General features: G+C 55.6%; 2 protein-coding genes across 2 annotated transcripts in view; both read left to right on the top strand.

Annotated features, from left to right (window-relative positions):
• The window catches only part of IGSF21 (immunoglobin superfamily member 21), a 40005-nt gene extending 34698 nt beyond the window's left edge, over nucleotides 1-5307 (top strand). The window contains exons 6-10 of the mRNA XM_049811772.1: nucleotides 17-464; nucleotides 3834-3919; nucleotides 4141-4333; nucleotides 4429-4467; nucleotides 4805-5307. Coding sequence (XP_049667729.1) covers nucleotides 17-464; nucleotides 3834-3919; nucleotides 4141-4333; nucleotides 4429-4467; nucleotides 4805-4878 — 840 coding nt within the window. The 3' untranslated portion in view covers nucleotides 4879-5307. The remainder of the gene's footprint in view (nucleotides 1-16; nucleotides 465-3833; nucleotides 3920-4140; nucleotides 4334-4428; nucleotides 4468-4804) is intronic.
• A 3371-nt stretch (nucleotides 5308-8678) lies between these two features.
• On the top strand, nucleotides 8679-13425 carry KLHDC7A (kelch domain containing 7A). Its single transcript, XM_049812647.1, has one exon. The coding sequence runs from the start codon at nucleotides 10315-10317 to the stop codon at nucleotides 12739-12741; it is 2427 nt and encodes an 808-aa protein (XP_049668604.1). The 5' UTR covers nucleotides 8679-10314; the 3' UTR covers nucleotides 12742-13425.
• The last annotated feature ends 880 nt before the right edge of the window (nucleotides 13426-14305 follow it).

The following is a 14305-nucleotide window of genomic DNA, read 5'->3' as shown; positions in this document are numbered from 1 at the left end:
TTTTTTCCCCATGCAGGTGTACTTCAAGCGGGACGGGGAGCCCATCGAGGCCACTCCGCTGCCGGAGCCGCCGGCCGGCACCGGGAGCTGGGCACCCCGTAACCTCCTTCACCGTGACCTGGATGACACCAAGGTGCCAAAATCACTGGCGGCCGAAGGGGAGGTGGGAGGTGGGCGACCCCTGGCCACGGCGGACCCCCCGCGGGGGCTGGCAGCCGAGCGGGGTCCCGTCACCGAAACCATCCCTGAAACGGTGGTGAGCCGGGAATTCCCACGATGGGTGCACGTGGCGGAGCCCATCTACTATTTCCGCCACACGCACGCGCCCGTCAGCGATGGGACGGTGGAGGCGCGGGCCACCCTCACCTGGACCCTGAACCCCCAAATTGACAACGAGGCGCTTTTCAGCTGCGAGGTGAAGCACCCGGCGCTCTCCATGCCCATGCAGTCCGAGGTGACGCTTGGTAAGCACAGCCACTGCAGCCGGGTTTGGGGGAGGCAGGGGGGAGCGGTTCTTGGCTTATTTTGCACTTTTTGCCTACATCTTGCAGACTTTTTTTTCAATTTTGGGGCAAGTATTTTTTGCTCTCTTTTTTGGCAATTTTTTTTTTTGCATTTTTTCTTTTTTTTTTGCTTTCTTTGCAATTTTTTTGCTAGTTTTTACTTTTTTTTTGCACTTTTTGTTTTTCCACTTCTTGCACTTTTTTGCTTTTCTTTTGGGGGTTTTCAGACACCCACAGGCTAAAGCAGGGTGCCACAGGGCCATCAGGCAAGAGAAGGGGTTTGCTGGGTGTTGGAGGGGAGGAAGAACATGGAGGGGCTGTGTGGGGCAGGAGGGGGGGTGCAGGAGCAGGAGGGCAAGGGCAGTTTGGGGTGGGTGAGCTGGGGCTGGGTGCTAGGAATAGGGGTGCTTGTGGGGAGGGTGCCAAGGAGGTCTATGGGGTGCAGACCACCTTGTGCATAGGGGAGGTAAGGAAAGAGGCTGTGGGGCTGCTGCCCCCCAAGTCCTCATAGTCTCAGGGTGCCCCGTAAAGGGGAGCGAGGTCTGGCCCTGCAGAGGGGGGTGCAGGCTCCCCCCCGCCAGCCATGGGGGATGCTATAGGGTGGGTTTGCTGGGTTGACAGAGGGCTGGGGTTGGGAGGGGGTTGTAGGCTCAGGCAGTGGGGATTTGGGGTGATGTGTGGGGCTAGTAGAGGGGAATTGAGGTTCCTGGGATATCACAGCAAGGCAGCAATGTCAGTGGCAGGGTAATGTGGGCACAGCCCTGGATTTTTTTTTGGTGGGGGGCTGTGCTGGCAGAAGTCCCCTCAGTGAGAAAGGGATGGGTGTTTGTCTATAGGGGCAGAGGCATAGGACCAGGGCAGGGGGGACAAGGAGGGGCTGGTTTGGGGGGAAGCCAGCACTGTGCTGGGTGTAGGGATGAGCAGGGAGGAAGGTGTTAGAGCTGGGGATGGAAGGTATGTTGGGGGACCTGGTGTTTGGTGGCTCTTTGCCTTGGTTGCCTGCAGGGCAGGTGGGAAGGTGGTAGCCCCTTAGTGTTACCTCCTATGGGGTGTAAGTCTGGGAGGGGATGGGACAGAGGAGCTCCTCTGGACTGGGGTCATGTTGGGGCAAGGTGGGGCGACAATTTCACCCCATAATGATGTAGCCTCCATCCATCTATACCCAGTCCCAGGAGACCTGAGGACATGCCATGGACCCCAACTCATCCCAATAGGGATTGCTGGCAAGGGCCCAGGCTGGCCCCTGCACAGGGGCAGACTGTGGGGCTGGCGAGGCCCCAGCTGTGATTGATAGGGTGGTGGGATTGAAGTCAGGGCCTCTGGGCTGACTCCCAGCATACCCAGGACCCTAGAAGAGCAGAAGCTCCCCAGGTGACCTTGGGAGCCAGTGAACAGGTTAGATAGTGAGGGGGCCCCTCATTTTTGCCCTACACAATCTCCCACCCTGACTGGGCAACTTACCCCCAGGTAAGGCTGGCTCTCCCCTACCTTCTCCTGGTTCCCCATCAGAAGAGGCTGAGCTCTCCCCTGGGGCTGCTCCAGCTTCAGGGCATCCTCCTGGGCAGGCTGCTCTAGCCTTCCTCCCCTTGAGCTGGGTGGAGAAGACTGGGTTTTGCTCCTGGCCAAGTAGGGCACTTGGCTCACTGCATCAGCAATGATGCACCATCTCCTGGAGAGCTTTGCCTCGTTGGCTTTCGACCCGTCTTTGGCGCAGGATTCGGTGTGCACCAGCCTCTCAATGCTAGTGCTCTGTCTCTTCAGCTCATCAACCACCTCAATTAGTGGGAGGTTGGCAGCAACGTGGAGGTCAACGGGAGGTTGGCAGTCAACAAGGAGGGCAGCAGCTCTCTTGCTAATAGAAGACCCTCCATTATCCGTTCCTCCCTACCGAGCATTAAAGCTCTCTCCCAGCATACAACTGGCCAAAAAAATAACCTAAAAGTCTTGCATTTTCACACATTCTGTTGCTCATCAGGCTTAGGTGTCTACCCTCTGGGGCTCCTAATGAGGCCAAGACCTTGATGGCCCCCAGTAGCTCCAATATCTGTAATGGCAAAGCTTACTCCACACTGCCCTCACAAATCCACAGCCCTCCTCATCCCCTAAGATGCCTCCAGCCTATGCACCTCACTGGGCGTCCCACCACCACCATCCACACCCAGTTTTTTGGCACCATCACAGCACATGTCCCATTAACCCCCTCCATATATCTATATAATATATATACACTCTCAATAAAAGCCATATTGAAACCAAGACAAACCACTTGCTTCAGTACCAGAAAATATTTAGGTACAGACTATAGCATGGTGTAATCACCTGCAGCCCATCACTCCTGCTCCAGCACCCAAGGGCCAGATCCTGCATGGATATAGCAGTCGAAGTGCACAACCGTGGTCTCTGGTGCGTGTCCATGCAGAGCATCCTGGGGCATGGATGCCTTTTCCAAGGACTAGTGTCCATAACCGCAGACCAATGTGCTTTCTGGTGGCTGTTTGTCCCCTTGTGTCATGCAGGGGTGCTGTCCAGGCTCAGCCTGTCCCATCCATGGTGGCACTTGAATATACAAAAGATACACCCACTTTTGGCAAAGCACAATCTCCCTCCTGCCCATTTTCCCCTCTGAGTCTGCAAAAGGCTCCTTCCATGCAAAGACCAGGCAGCTCCTGGGGCTGTCCCATTCCATCCGTGGCCCAGGAGGGACACCCACACAACCCCGACCCAGCTGGGAGCAAAGGACAGACCCAGCATGGTGTCACCCCACCATGGTTGGTTGCATTGCTGCTTTTCCCCACAATGCACCAGGCAAGGGCACCCCAAGTCTGGCATGAGAAAAGGGGTCCCCTCCTCTTTACAGGGCTCTGCTTGGTATTTTGTGCCAGCAAGGCTTTGTGGCTGTCTCCCATGCTAACAGCACTTGCGCGTGACTCACCGAGGCCACCTTGTCCTGGGGGTGCTTTTCTGAGGTGCCCATCTCCATGGCTTCAGACCGACCTGATCCCTCTTGACCCCTGTTTCTGAGCAGAGAGAGGCTTGATTACGACATATGTCCTTCACCACCAATGCATTCCATTACAGTCATCTATCAATCTCACAGTCTTCCCGTTCATCCGCCTGCAGGGTCCTTGCCTACCTGTCTATCAGTCATTTGGACATCCATCAGCCTGTCCATCAATCATGAAGCCATCAGCCCCCCCGGGCTGGCACACGCCATGCCACCCCCTCGCCACGATCGTTCATCAAATCATCATTAACCCCAGCCAAGGGCACCCACTGGCACCGGGAACCCCTCGCTCGACTGACATCCCTTCTCATTCCCTTCCCTTGCAGTTGCTCCCAAGGGCCCGAAAATCACGATGACCCCGACGAGAGCCCGCGTCGGAGACACTGTGCGGATCTTGGTGCAGGGCTTCCAGGTCAGCATCCCCACCCACCCCCATCGCCACGGGGCGATGCCATGCCAACGGACAGCCTTGCGTCTCTGCCAGCACTTTATGGGGTTGGCCTTGGGTTGCATCATGGTCCCTACATTGGTGCACCCCTGGACATTTCGGCTGTACCCTGTCCTTGCTCCAGGTGCAAGACAGGGTTTGCTCACTCCCTATGCCCATCTCACAGCCCCCCCATCTCCCTGCAGAACGAAGTCTTCCCTGAGCCCCTCTTCACCTGGACGCGGGTGGGGAGCCGGCTCCTTGATGGCAGCACCGAGCACGACGGCAAGGAGCTGGTGCTGGAGCGGGTGCCGGCTGAGCTCAACGGCTCCATGTACCGCTGCACCGCCCAGAACCCCCTGGGCTCCACTGACACTCACACCCGGCTCATCGTTTTCGGTACGACGGCACCATGGGGGTCACCCCTCCCTCCACAAATCCTTACTGATCTCTCCCCCCCAATAAAACCATCTCTGCTATTTCTTTCCCATTAGAAAACCCCAATATTCCCAGAGGAACAGAGGACTCCAACGGTGAGTGGTGGTGGCACCAGTATTTCAACCCAAAACTCCCCAGGGAGGGAAGGACCATGCAGAGAACATCTCTCCTTGCATTGCCCCAAGCCTTTAAGCATCAATCCTTGCATCGCCCCAAGCCCTTGCCCTTGGCAGCAGGGATGTCCTTGCACCAAAAGGGACCCTGCGGATGCTCCCCACAGCACCCCTGACCTGCTGCCCACCCTGCACAACCTCCATAGCAAGTTCAGGAAGGGGATCCCCCCCAAAAAAGGTGGTGACCCCATCCTGCTTTGAACCCAAGTGGCGAGACATGGCTCCCCGAACTCCCCATCCCTTTTCTCCTTCTGCCTAGGTTCACTCACCGGCCACCGCAGCTTCAGACTAGTTTTGGCGCTCACCCTAACAGTGATCCTGGAGCTAACGTGAAGCTTCGCCTGCCTCTTCCTCCTCCTCCTCTTCCTCCGTATGGCTCCACCCGGCATTTATACCTCTGTCAATCGGTTCTCTCGCTCTCTTTCTTTTTTTTTTTTTCTATACTATTTACAGTCTCGGTCTCTTTCTGTCTGTGTCTTGGCTTCCTCAGACAATTTAATTAAAAGGAAAAAGAAAAATCTCCCCCGGTAGAAGGCTGTGCTTAATGTTTTGCCTTGTGCTGGGTTACTCAGCACTGTTTTGGGGTACCCAGAGGCTTTGCAAGATATTGGAGGGGGGAGTCGTCTATGATGCAAGCACCAGATTTCCCCTGGAAAAATCCATTTACATCATTCCCACTGCATCAAGCTGCTCCAGGTCTCAGCTCCCTGGGGTAAGGACCACACGTGTCCCCAGCATGAAGGATGTCGGGGACAAGCCCTACTCAGATTGCATGCACACGGACAGCGGCGCTGCGAGCCCGAAAGCTGTGGATCACCGACCTTATCCGGACCTCAGTCGGGGCAAATCGACTTTGCTGGAAGACAGGCACCACGCATAACACTTGTCCTGGGCTGGACGGTCAATCTTTAGTGACAGGCAGCTCCCAACCCAAAATGTCAGCGCTCACACATGAGTGGGCAGCACACATCCCATCGGGCAGCGCCGGCGTGGAGGCACCAGCCAAGTTTAAAGCGCTGCACCCACGTTTGGGCTGTGCCACCCTCCCCATCCCTCTGGGCTAACTGTCACCATGGAAACAGATAACGGTCCAGCGTAGCCAGATCCTGGCCATTCCTATGGTACCCTATGCCGTCGGGCACATCCCGGTACGGCATTGATCCTGCTGCAGGACGGCTCTTTGCAAAAAAAACAGGTGGTTTTTGCCCCAATCCTGCCCAGTGCTGGAGGATGCCAGAGGTTTGCTTGGCTGCTTTCCCTCCCTGTGGTGCCCCGAGAGCAGCCAGCCCCAGGCCAGGATCCCTGGGGAGCGGATGCAGGGGGGAGAGGAGCCCAAGGACGGGGCAGTCCCCTGCCTTTTCCTCCGGGAACTCTTAATCCTAGAGGATTAGCCAGCAGCCGTGTGGCGCTTCATCTTTCCAAAGCCCCGTAAGAGTGCTAAGCATTATTATTACTATTATGATTAATTATTATTAAGCAGATTCAGTCCCTACCATGCTCTGTTGCCAACCTCACTGCAAGCAATTTCCCAGCCTCAAAGGAGACAAACAAACACGCAGCAGCTCGGGAGTTTCTTCCTATATGCAAAAGCACATGGTTTTATAATTTGGGCTGGAAGAAACGGGGGACAGATTGGGGCTGGCTGGGATGTAAGAGGATCAGCGGCTCCACTTTCATCCCAAAGCAACAGTATCCGAGCATCCGGATCCCTTCAGACCAGCTACCCGAACCCCTGCTCCCTCCCTGACCTCTTTCACTGCTCCAGCCCATTGCACCTCCCTGGGTGAGAAGGGAACCTTCATTTTTTAGAGAAACCTTTGGTTTTTAGGGAAATCTGCATGACTCAGTTTACCCCCATGCTACCGAGCAGGCAGGAGAGCCCCCAACCACAGTGTGGATGCTTCTCGCCTTCCTCGCTGGATTGGAGCTGCTCCAGGGGCCTCATCCCAATGTGATTAAACAACTATTAGGCGCTTCGAAAAATGAGGATTTACAGATGCCCAAACCTCCATTTAAATGCAAATGTGGCAGTTTTAGCCTGGAACCGTGGAAATGAGGAGCATTACAGCAGCAGTGCCACCATCACCCGGCTCTGTTTGGTGCCATCTTGGGAGCAACGTGACCTCTCCATCCAATGGCTGAGGCTCCCAAATCCACCCCAGCATGTGCTTTCAGGATGCTTAGCTCTTTCCCTGGGGATGCTGGCATGGTGATGGATCAGGCAATAGGCTGGGACTTTCTCATCACTAGCACAACCAAAGCGATGAGTGAGGGGACACAGGGGTCTCTCCTCATTTTGGGCAGAGATCCTGCAAGCTTTCCCAAAGTCCCTGCAAGCCCCAGGACACAAAGAGATGCCATCCCACCAAAGCAGTGGTCCAAAGAAAATCATCCCTGCCGTGCTGGACCTTGCCTTTACCTCCTGCCCCCTTTCATCCTTCACCCACCACCTACCAGCCCTGTTTCCCCATCCCCATCCCCCTTCTTACAGGTAATTACAAAAGACATCAATTAAATCCCTGGGTCCCCCCTACCACACACCCTGTTGTTTGAGGACCTGGCAGTGAATAATGCAGGAGGCTGGAGGGGGAAGAGCTGCTCAGGTTGTTTCATTATTGATGAGAGATGACAGATCCACGGCTGACAACCTGCCTAAGAGATATGATTAGCTTGTAAAAAATTAATCGTGCTTCTTAGGGATGACGCCAGCTGAAAACCCCAAGGAACGGCGTTATCGATGTTCCCTAATTTCAGGGGACTTTGAAAAGGTTTTAGCAAAATTTGGAAGAGGCAATTACATTCAATTAGAGTCACAAGTGCCGAGACGTCACTGCTGCTCGGAGCTGCCACGGCCGCATCCCCTGCTCCCCTACACTGCCCCTCATCCTCCTTACCGTAAGGCAGAGATAAATATATACATTTATACATCAGACCTGCATTTTTGCCACAGGGATCCTCCTTCCCGACAACATCCCCCGCAGTTCAAGCTCGGCAGTCAGGCTCTGGTCCCTCCATCCTACCATTTGTGAAGGCAACAGCAAGCAGAGCATGCTGCCTGCCAAAAACGCCCTTGCGTCCCCCTGCGCTCCGTGTTTCGCCCTCCCAAGGTTCGTAAAAACCCACTGATGACGAGGAGAACCACGCTCATCCTGGCACGCACCTGGAGTCTGGGTTTTGGCAGCCCAGCTCTGCATCTCTCAAGGATGTGGTGCACCCAAGCCCCCAGCCCTTTGGGATATTAGGGTGGGGGACACGAAACCAGGGATGCTGCGGCTCGACGGGGCTGGGAATGCCAGCAGGAGCGATGGTGGACTTTGCTCGGTGCTTGCCCTTCGTCCCCCACCTCATTACTGGGCACAGTTACTGCTTTGGCTGGGTTCACAGGGCCACCAAGCACATACATAATTCATACTTCCCAGCTCACAAACGCAAGGATCTTTGCAGATCTACTTGCAGATTAAAAACTGTGGCAGGGAGAAATGAAGAAACCTGGGGGTCACAGCCGTGCGTGGGTGGCCAGACCCTTTGCCAATTAGCTGAGCCCCGAAACACATGCCCAGCCTTGATGCACATCCCTGTGTACCCCAGCTCCAGCCTTGGCTTCAGGACCCTCTGAGTTTGCAGGTGGGAGGGATACCCCTTTCCCCGAGGTTTTGGCCAGACCAAGCCCCCCAGTAATAGATTTTGGGTCCCCATGCCAAATAGGATGGAGGGGAGCGGCGGGGTGGGTTTTGGCCGGTGCTGCTTTGGCCCCTGGCACAAGCTCAAGATGCGTCCGAGGGATGCATCACACCAGTGTTTGCCCTGCTCCAAAGTCCAGCTCTTAATCTAAATATCCTCATTCCCCCAACCTCTTCATTGCTGCATTTCCCCACGCTGCACACATACAAGGTGACAACTTGCTGAACATCCCCCTAAAAAATACTGGTGGGCTCTCCCTGTTCACAGCAGGGTTGTGCACAGGGGTCCCCAACTGCCAAGCCACCATGGGGACCAGCATTTTTTTATATATATATATATATATATGTATATATATAAAAAAATATTATGCTATTTAGCACATTGTCCTCCACCTAACGAGCTTCCCTGGCAAGTCTAGCTACAGATATACAACCACCCCCCTCCCATTCGGCACCACCCCAGTCCCCATGCGAAGCCATCAGGTGAAATTCAGTGCCTCAGCGTTGGCAGGGGGACATCTCGGCACTTGCAGCTGATGAGGTACGTGCCCCAAGGAGGTTCAGATGCTCCTCCCCGTCACAAAAGGCAACGCCTGAGCTCACGCAACGGCTGGTGAAGATCAGCCGCTGCACAGGAGGTGGTTTGGGAGGCTGTGGACACCGGGTGTGAGCTCACAAGCACCCACCACCCGTTAAAGGCCCACGGCAAGACCTCCTCCTACCACACGTACCCATGACCCATGCCGCTGGGACCCATCGCACCCACACTTCATACAAGGAGTTGTTTTAGCATCACCTGGGTTCATTTCTCTGGCAAATCCCACCAGATCAGGACCAAGCTAGCAGGGAGCAAGTCCCTGCATACAAACAGGAGCAGCCACCCACCCCCACCCACGTTTAGGCTGTTTCTTTGCCGCCTCGTAGGACCTCATTTCTTTATGCATCTCAGCATGCGAGACGTTCCCCTCGGGGAAAAGGAAATTAATTTTATCCCTTTGAATTCAGCTCGCTTAGTGGCGGTTGTGGAGGGATGCCATTCCCCAGGACCCCTCCTTTCCCCCCCTCCCCACGGTCCAGGCGTGGGGACCTGGCTGCCTTGGGGACAACAGGGACAACAATTCCCCTAAATCTTTGAAATTCAGATCAGAACCAGACACATCACCGTCATCTTTCCAGAGGGAGAAAGACGCAAGCGTAACACTGTCTGGCATCCTGCGTGCCTCGGTTTCCCCACAGTGACTCCAATTCCCACGGACATCCCACGCGCAGCAGTGCATCACTTCAAAACGACACCTCGCATCTCTCCCATCCCTTCCCATCCCAAATATTTTCCTGGTCTGAATGCTTTTATTTACTTTCCTTAGTTCACCCCTCTCCCCATGCACACAGATGCAGGTGTCTGAATGCAGCGGCCACCAGCTGCAGTTTTACTCCTGCCTTTATTTGCTCTTCTGTACTGGATTTTTCCCCCTCCCAATGCCCTCAGCTCCTTTTTCACCAGCTCTTTAATTCCCCTGCCACTTCCAAGATGGCCTCAAAGAGACCCCAGAAAGCTTTCGGACTATTGCCCGTCACCCTTCATTAGCTAGCGTGCCACAAACGAAGGCTACCAAATTAGTCACCCGCCTCTGCCGTGGAGCAGCTGCTCAGTGTCAGACCAAAGGTCTGCCCGGCACCGGGCTGCTTCTCCCTCCCTTCCCTGTGCCTGCACCCAGGGATGAAGGACCTTTCCTGGGCAAAAAAAACCTTATTTTGCCCTTCCGTTGCATGATCCCTTTTAAATAGCAAAAGAAACAAGGAGGTAACGCCAACAGGCTGCTTGGAGGAGATACTTTTCCTCCCTTTGTGCTTCCTTTTGCATTTCTCTGAGCCTCTCTGTTTACCAAGCTAATAAAGCCGGCTCTGTGCTGCCAGCTCTGGGCTGCACCTTTTCCCTGAAGCCCAGCCCATCCCAAACATGCAAAGCTTGTCCGGAAACCTTCTGCCAGCTTTGCCCGTTCAAAGTCACCTTGCCCCAAACCTTCAGCTCCACGCTCCGGGCTCGCTCGGCAATCATTAATCGGCTTCTCTGCATTCCCGGCATGGAAAAATGCCCCAGCGAGTAACCCTGCCCTGGCAGTCCGACATGCAGCTGGCCGGCAAGCTGGTCCTCTCCGCCGCCGCTCTGCTCCTCCTGACTTTGGCATACAGGTTTTATAAGTCTCGCTCGCTTGCCGGGGGCAAAATCCCGCCGGCCGATACGGGAGGAGAGCAGAGGGAAAACGCTGCCCGGGATGGGGATGGCGACGGTGCGACAGGTCTGCGACGGAGGAGGGTGTTTGGTGGGGAGGTGAGGAGGGATGGCAGGGATGGAGAAGCGAGCGGTCAAGCAAGCAGCCGTGGGACATGGCACATGCCCGCCCAGGGGGATCGAAGTCTGCCAAGGGGTGAGGAGGAGGAGGAGGAGGAGGAAGGAGAGGAGATGGTTTCTAAACCAGGGCTGACTCACAGCGGAGCGGGGATGGCCAGGAGGGGAAGCGAGCTGGGAAGCGAGCTGGGAAGTGAGATGGGAAGTAAGTCAGGAAACGAGCCAGGAATTGAGCTGGAAAGTGATCCGGGAAGCAAGCCAGGAATCGAGCCGGGAAGCGAGCTGGCAAGTGAGCCAGGAAGCGAGCCGGGAAGTAATCAGGCAAGTGAGCCAGGAAGCAAGCCGAGCTCTTATGACCCTGGGGATGCAGCCGAAACACTGAGCAGCCACAGGGAGGAGGGCATGCTCGCACCAAGCACCGGGCTTTCCCCAGGGATCGCTAATGCCCAGATGGCAGGTGATGGATGCGCCCAAAGCATGGAGCAGGATTTGGCTGTTGGAAGTGTGAGCCCGGAGGCCAAGGGGTGCTGGGGGATGGTTCAGACCCTCAGTGTCACCTCGGACCTGGGTCTAAAAATGACAGCAAGCAGCGCAGGGTCAGACACCTCCTACTCTTTCTCCTCGGTCGCAAAGATCCAGGTGGAGGAGAACTACATCCCCGAGCAGCGGGCAAAGGACGGGGCCAGGCAGCCGGTCTCTGGCCTCAAAGGCAAAGTCTACGACTACTGTGTCCAGTCCATCTCCCAGTCCGTGTCGAAGAAGAGGTGCCTCCCCTACATCCCTCTGGGAACATCCCAGCACTGCAGCTTAGAGCAGGTCAAGGAAAAACTGCAGAGCTTTGCAACCCAGGAGCCAGACCCAGCCTCAGCAATACAGGATCCCACCACCTCCTCCATAGTTCCACCACCTACGGGGAGCTTGGAGATCTCCCCTGAGCCACCATCACCTGGCCGCAAGGACAGCATCCTCCAGATTGCCGACAGCCCCCACCTCCAGCTGCCCATGGAGGGTTTTGGGGTCACGGTGCCAGCCAGCACACCACCTGCAAGTCCCCGACCAGGGCTGGTTGCCAGTGCTGGCCTCTTCCAAATGCCACCACCCACCCACCTGGACCTGGGGAACTGCTATGAGGTCCTCTGCACAGCCAAGGCGCAGAAGCTCAGCCACCTCCAGGAAGCCGCCTACAAGGTGATGAGTGACAACTACCTGCAAGTACTGAGGACACCCTCCATCTACGGCCGTCTCAACGCCGGTGAGCGGGAGCTCATCCTGCAGCAGAGGATGAAGGGGAAGATGTACATGGCTGTGGCAGACATCAACGTGCAGGAGCCTGGCCTCCAGACCAGCCGCCTGTGCTACTACGATGACGGAGGGGACCGCTGGCATCACCTCTGCCACGTGCCACCCGAGGTGGTCTCCCGGGGGTGCGCCATGTGCAGCATGTTCAACTACCTCTTCGTGGTGGCCGGCTGTGAGGGCACAGGCCAGATGCAGAGACCCTCCAACCGTGTCTTCTGCTACGATCCCCTGACTGGCATCTGGAGGGAGATCTGCCCCCTGAACCAAGCACGGCCGCACTGCAAGCTTGTGGCCTTGGATGGCCACCTTTACGCCATTGGTGGCGAGTGCCTCTACACGGTGGAGCGCTACAACCCCCGGCAGGACCGCTGGACCTTCACCGCACCCCTGCCCCATGACACCTTTGCCGTGGCCCACACGGCCACGGTGTGTGATGGGGAGATCTATGTGACGGGGGGCACCTTGCGCTACATGCTGCTGCGTTACACTGCCCGCTCAGACAGCTGGAGGGTCACCCTGGCCGGTGGTGGCAAGGACAGGACAGCTGAGATGGTGAGCGCTAACGGCTTCATCTACCGCTTTGACCTCCATCGCAGCATGGGCATCGGCGTCTACCGCTGCAGCGCCAAGGCCAAGCTATGGTATGAGTGTGCCACCTATGCCTTGCCCAACCCATCCAGCTTCCAGTGCGCCGTGATGGGCAGCCTGGTCCACTGTGTTGGCCGGCGCTTCCACATACGCTTCTTGGCCGACCACATCTCACCACGCTTTGGGACCAAGGAGCTTCAGCCCTTCCCATCACCCCGTGGCAGCATCCTCCCAGCCGTCCTGGTGCTGCCAGAGGGAGGGACGGCGCAAACACAGGTTTGAGGGATCCGTGCTGGGGTCTTATGCAACAGTGGTGGTGGCTCAGATGTGACACGATGGTGAAAGCTGGTGGCAGAAGCCACCAGCACTCATTGAACCACATAGCATGGGGCCAACACTACCAGGGCAACGTGACCCACACCTACCATCAAGCAGGCATCCTCCCAGTCCCTGTAAGTAAGGAAGGAGACAAACTGTCCTTGAATACTACCAGTAAACCCAGCCTTGAGGACACAAGGAAGAGCAAAGCAAGAGTTGGGTGGACTCGTTTGCTTAGAGGTATTTAAACATAGGCGTGCTTGCTTGGATGCAAATAAACCACAGTTCGCTGCAGGCTCCCAGCTGTGCACTGCCCGATAAGTAGCTGCTTTACACACTGGGTGTTTAATATTGACCTGGACATGCAACACATGGGGGATTTTAGGCTGGAGGAACACAGCAGGGAGGTTTGATCCATAAGGAGGTATCACCCAAAGGTCAGCCCCATCATCATCAAGCCAACGTTGAGCCTTCAGGCTTGACCGCACACATCGCCCCAGGGTTGGAGGGTGGGGGCCAGAGGGCATTGCTCCTACCAGTGCCTTGTTATCTGTTACGTTCTCCTCAGCACAGAATTTTATATCTATATATATATATAATTTATATGCACACGATATAAATAGGCACTATAGATTTATAGACAGCTGGTCTTAAATGAAATTAAAGTGAACATTTGGTAAAATTAACCACAGGCTACTGTTGCGCATCATTTCAAGCCGTAGCCAAGCCTAATGGGAACAAAGAGGCCGATGCATGTTTTACATCGCTAATTACTACACAAACAACGTCTCTGAGGAGGCAACCAAAAACAAACCAGGGCCTTGGATGTGAGCAGCCAGGCTTTCATCCCCTTTCTGCAGGTTTCACCGACCTCACTCTGCTGTCTCCATGTCCTGCCAAAAGCCTACTTTGGGTAATTGTATTTTCTTCCCCTCAAACGGCTTGTCATCCATCATCTGTCAGCCCCAGACGGACAAAACCAGCTTCCAGACGGACAAACCCCTCCCGTACCTGCCTCCTCGGTGGCAGCAGGTCCTGAGCATGAAGTCACAGATGCGCTTGAAGTGTTTGGAGATAAGAGATGATGCTGGAACAGCCCACAGTATCACCATTTACGCCTTGCTGCTCATGGTGGTTTAGGAGAGCTCAGGTTAATGTTCTCTTAAAGTGCTCCCAAAAGTATTTATTACTTCTCTCGGTCACTGCCTAGAGGCCTCGTGTTTCTGCCTTCAAGGACTTCCTACGAAGGTCAGTGGCATCCACCCATGTTAGGAGACCTTGGGAGGCTGCATTAATTAACCCTGCCTCTGAGGTTTGCTCGTTAGCCATAGCACGTCGCTTCTGCTGATGGAGGATGGGTGATGCACCCTCTCCCTGTGCTAAAATCTGCCATGGTCCAGCCTCTTTCACCCATCCAGGGGCCACCTCTTCCCACCCCAGGAGGACCACCACACCGATGACATGCCAGGACTGCAACCTCCTGCATCACAGCACCTCTCTATGCTGGGATGCTTGGGCTGGTAAACCT

The sequence above is a fragment of the Accipiter gentilis genome, chromosome 1 (genome assembly GCF_929443795.1).
Source record: "Accipiter gentilis chromosome 1, bAccGen1.1, whole genome shotgun sequence".
NCBI lineage: Eukaryota > Metazoa > Chordata > Aves > Accipitriformes > Accipitridae > Astur > Astur gentilis.
This window is presented reverse-complemented; position numbering and strand designations above follow the sequence as displayed.

Coding starts and splice junctions, on each gene's coding strand:
- KLHDC7A (XM_049812647.1), top strand. CDS start 10,315: ATGCCCCAGCGAGTAACCCTGCCCTGGCAGTCCGACATGCAGCTGGCC.